We start from the raw sequence: 4,321 nt of genomic DNA on the forward strand, positions 1-4,321 counted from the left end.
GCAATTTTTTCAGCGAACATTTCTGCTCGGAGCAGCTTTCTTCAAGCACACAGCCAAGCAGTTACATCCCTGCTTGCGTGCTGAATTTGGTCACGGGACAACCCCTCGGGTGAACTCCGAGTGTCGATCCACCAACGTAGTAGTAGTAGTATAAGGTTTTACGGCGCTCGCAACTGCTAAGGTCATATGAGCGCGCGAAACACAAGTTGTTCACCTCTGCGAAAGTTCACTTCACGACTGGTAACCAATTTACTTTAAAATGCTAAAAAGTTAAAATATTCAAATTCGGTGTAAATACATTTGTGATCTAAAACAACTTTTAAGTAACAATAAAAATTTTAAATAATATCAGATTCACTTTACAACTCGCCATAAAGGCCAATGGCCTTTATAAAATTTAAAATTCTGCTGGGAACAACGACGGAGAAAATATCCTGCAATTTCTTGCATTTATAATATTTCCTTCGGATCTCTCCAAAGTCTAGACATTCTGTTAAAATGTGTCTAATGGTAAAATCTGTGTCGCATCCGACACAGAACGGCTTCTCCTCTCCCTGTAGGAGGTATTTGTGAGTCAGGGCCGTGTGTCCGATGCGCAATCGAGTAAAAATGACTTCGTCTCTTCTGGAGAGATCCGAAGGATTTCGCTGTTCTAGTCTGGGTTTAATTTCATATAATTTATTATTTTTCTGGTTTTCCCAGTGGCTCTCCCACAGACTGGAGGTCCACCAACGTGACTTATGGATAAAAATGCACATTCAAAGCAAAACGAACAAATCTCGTCCCGCTCATATTGTTTATTTAGAATGACAGGGACGAGGGGCACCCAATAACACGAGGATTGTTACATATTATTATTGTACCACGGAAAGGGGAAAAAACCAATACACCGCCTCCACCCCCCCAAACACACACACACACACATGCACACACACACACACACACACACACACACACACACACACACACACACACATGCACACACACACACACACACACACACACACACATGCACACACACACACACACACACACACACACACACACACACACACACACACACATGCACACACACACACACACACACACACACACGCAATTAAACAAAAACCACAAAAAAAAATTAAAATCCCCACCCTTTTTTTGACAAACAGTGAGATAATAGAAAAATACCCGAACGTTTATCAGCACTTCAACTGGTGGTGGTGCAGGAGATAACAGCAGACCGAAGGATGTCAGTAGTGACTGAATAGAGCAGTCCGACCTTCGCTACACAATCAGCTAAGATTTATTGTATAACTGAGCTGGTACAGCTCGCCACAGACTCGTTGCTTAGTTTAGTTTTAGTAGAGGTCTTACGGCGCTCGCAACTGCATAAGGTCATATGAGAGCCAGAAGATTATAGAGGTGTTGCAAGAGAGTAACAAACACAAAAAAGGAGGGGAGATAAAGACGATAGATGTTTGATAGGAAAGAAGAAGCAAACCACACCAGAGCACTCGCCAACCACCCACACGGTACTAGTTGGTATTTTTACGCCCCTATCGACATAAATTAGTTTATAATATATAGAAGGCAGGTTTTCGACCCTGCCTGTCGAAGCCAACCCAGGTAGAGAGGAATACAACATTAAGCGGGAAGGCAAAAATATACTCGATAAAAATTCTCCCTAAATAGTAATCAACTCAGGACTTCTTCATGCCATGGCGTAGTACCTAACTGCTACACCACAGAAGCTGATTGTCGCTGTGCTGTATTGCTCGCAGAATGAGATATTCAAATATTTATTAAGTGGGGTGCGTCGAAAAAAAAAAAAAAGCTCTAGGTTCTTTTCGGTTGCAGATCGCAAACCTAGCACATGTATCAAAGTAGTAGCAGCCACTTTCTGCTTGGAGCAGATTGGAGAAATAGCAACAATAGCAACATTGAAAAGGAGTGAAAGGAGCAGACCATACCAGATTACCAACAACCATCACACACAGCTCCAAAAAATTCAGAATAGACCAATCAGTGGCAACCCCCCCCCCCCCCCCCCAAATCGCCACCACCACAACCACAGCCCATTCAAATTTCAATGGGTCAGATAACAAATACAGAAAACTGATTAGCAGCTATCACACAAATCAGGTTGTAATTCCAGAACTGAAAAGCTGAAAGAAAAATATGGAAAGCACAGAATAAAGAAATAAAAGAGGAAAATACAGACTGTCAAACACAAACAAAATAATGAACAGGTTCATAGTGTTTAGTCATCAAGCAATTCAACCTCTCACCAAAGGATTTTCGCAAGGAGAACAGTTGCAGACATTAATAATATTTCACTTTCTAGCGAAGTGGTGCCACCAAGGACGATGAGGAGAAACAAAGCAAGACTTCGGACTTACCTGCTCAGCCAGGAGACCGGCCAGCACTGGATCCGAATCCTTCAACGTGTTCATCTTGACCACAAGAGGATGGCTGGGGCACAAAGAAAAAAAATAATGACATATCGGATAGGGATGATGGTTTTTTTCCCCCCTCATTTTAAAATGTAAGTTATTTTACACCCTCATAGATGCAGTTTGGATTAATTAGGAGGCTGGAAGCAAAGAGTCTGTCAGGGCCGACCCAGACTGAGGGGGAAACAACGTCCCAGGACAACGACCATGATTTTGTATTAAAATTCTCCTCATACAAGAATCGAACTCAGGTCTTTTGCGAGCCAAATCGAAACACCTTACTTCGAAACCACATATGTATGTCTATTTTCTTTCTTAGCATTTTAATTTCCCAAAATCTGTCCCCGTGGTTTTATGCACCCCGCATAATTTAGCAAAATTTGATCATTTTTTGCACAATTTCCGATTATTTTCCATTATCATTCTTTGATCAAATTAACAGAATCGCATAATTTCACATTCTTGGGCTCAGTTTGCATAATTTCAGAATTTTTGTGTGCATAAAACGACGGGACAGCAGAGTAAAGAGTGCACCAGGAGCAGAAAATCCATAATAAGTCAAACAATTATGTTAAAGGCGTTTTGCTCTAAACATGTGACTGGTTTCTTAAAATATTTTCAACATGCATAATAAACAAACCCTCTGATGAGAGAAGACACAAAAGATAGACCACAGTACTTCTACACTCTTTATTGTGAACCCTGACCTCTGACAACCCCCCCCCAAACAAAAACAAATTAAAAATAGAGTTGACCTATTTCTTCCATTCACATGGTTACAACCAATACCACCATCGTTCTATGTAAAGAGACAGGTACTGAATATTTCACTAGGAACAAAGCATCATAATATCTGCAGCACACGAGTAATTTTGTAACCTCTCTAAAAGAACATTTCATTGGCACTGTAGATTTACCACCATTAAGAAAGAAGAATAATTTCAGTTTGAGCAAAACATCCTCATGCCCCATGTGACAGAACAATTAGAAAATAATTATACGAGCTGACTCAGAAAGTCATTGGGATGTAGCTGAGCTTCTGATTAAAGAAAAAAAATCAGGACTATTAAACAACAGTTTAACTGATTATTCTAACTTTAGAACAGATTGAGCAAACATTTTTTTTTAATGCATAAAAATTTACAATTTGTAAGAGATACAGTATAGCATGGATAGGTCGAACACGGTAGACTCGAAATCACGCATTCATCTAACTGTGCTTGTGGCCCCGTTTTTTTTCTTCTTCTTTATCTTTGTAAGATATCCCTCGAACTACGCATCCCTCGAACTACCGAGGCCGGTCCCTACGAATTCAAGCTGTCCATGTTATACCGTATATTGAAAGCACATAATATATAAAAAGGAGAATGTAGACTGTCAAACAGAACAAGCAGCAGGTTCACAACATCATGGTCATCAAGAGGTTTAACCTCTCACCAAGAGTTTTCACAAAGAGAACAGTTGCAGGCACTTTATATTTCCCTATCCAGAAAAGTCGTGCCACAACGGAGGATGTGGTGAGACAGGGAAAGTGCATAGGATGGACACTAACAAAAGTGATTAGGAAGAGACAAAGACAGTTTCCTTGAACGCTAGAACCAACATAGAGGCACTGGGCATCTTGCTCTCACTGGAAAAATAAAAGGTAAAAGAGGCAAAGGTTGATTATAAGAATAATTTACTTAGAGATCTTGAGCAGATAGGTGAAGGGAGAAGACACAGATCACATAGGTTGTTTGGGAGCATCAGAGCAGAGAAATTAGTGTCAAACCATGATTACAGATGTTTTGTTTCAAACCTGGCACTTGAAGAAGGAGAAGAAGAAGGAGGGGGAGGGAGAGGAGGAGGAGGAGGAGGAGAAGAAGAAAAAGGAGGTGGAGGAG

At 40.7% G+C, this 4,321-nt stretch overlaps 1 protein-coding gene across 1 annotated transcript in view; it reads right to left on the bottom strand.

Annotated features, from left to right (window-relative positions):
- Positions 1 to 2,384: 2,384 nt before the first annotated feature.
- The window catches only part of LOC101861407 (heat shock protein 75 kDa, mitochondrial), a gene marked incomplete at both ends in the record, with an annotated part of 22,745 nt that continues 20,808 nt past the window's right edge, over positions 2,385 to 4,321 (bottom strand). The window contains 1 exon segment of the mRNA XM_013090008.1: positions 2,385 to 2,457. Coding sequence (XP_012945462.1) covers positions 2,385 to 2,457 — 73 coding nt within the window.

The sequence above is a fragment of the Aplysia californica genome, unplaced genomic scaffold, assembly GCF_000002075.1.
Source record: "Aplysia californica isolate F4 #8 unplaced genomic scaffold, AplCal3.0 scaffold01105, whole genome shotgun sequence".
NCBI lineage: Eukaryota > Metazoa > Mollusca > Gastropoda > Aplysiida > Aplysiidae > Aplysia > Aplysia californica.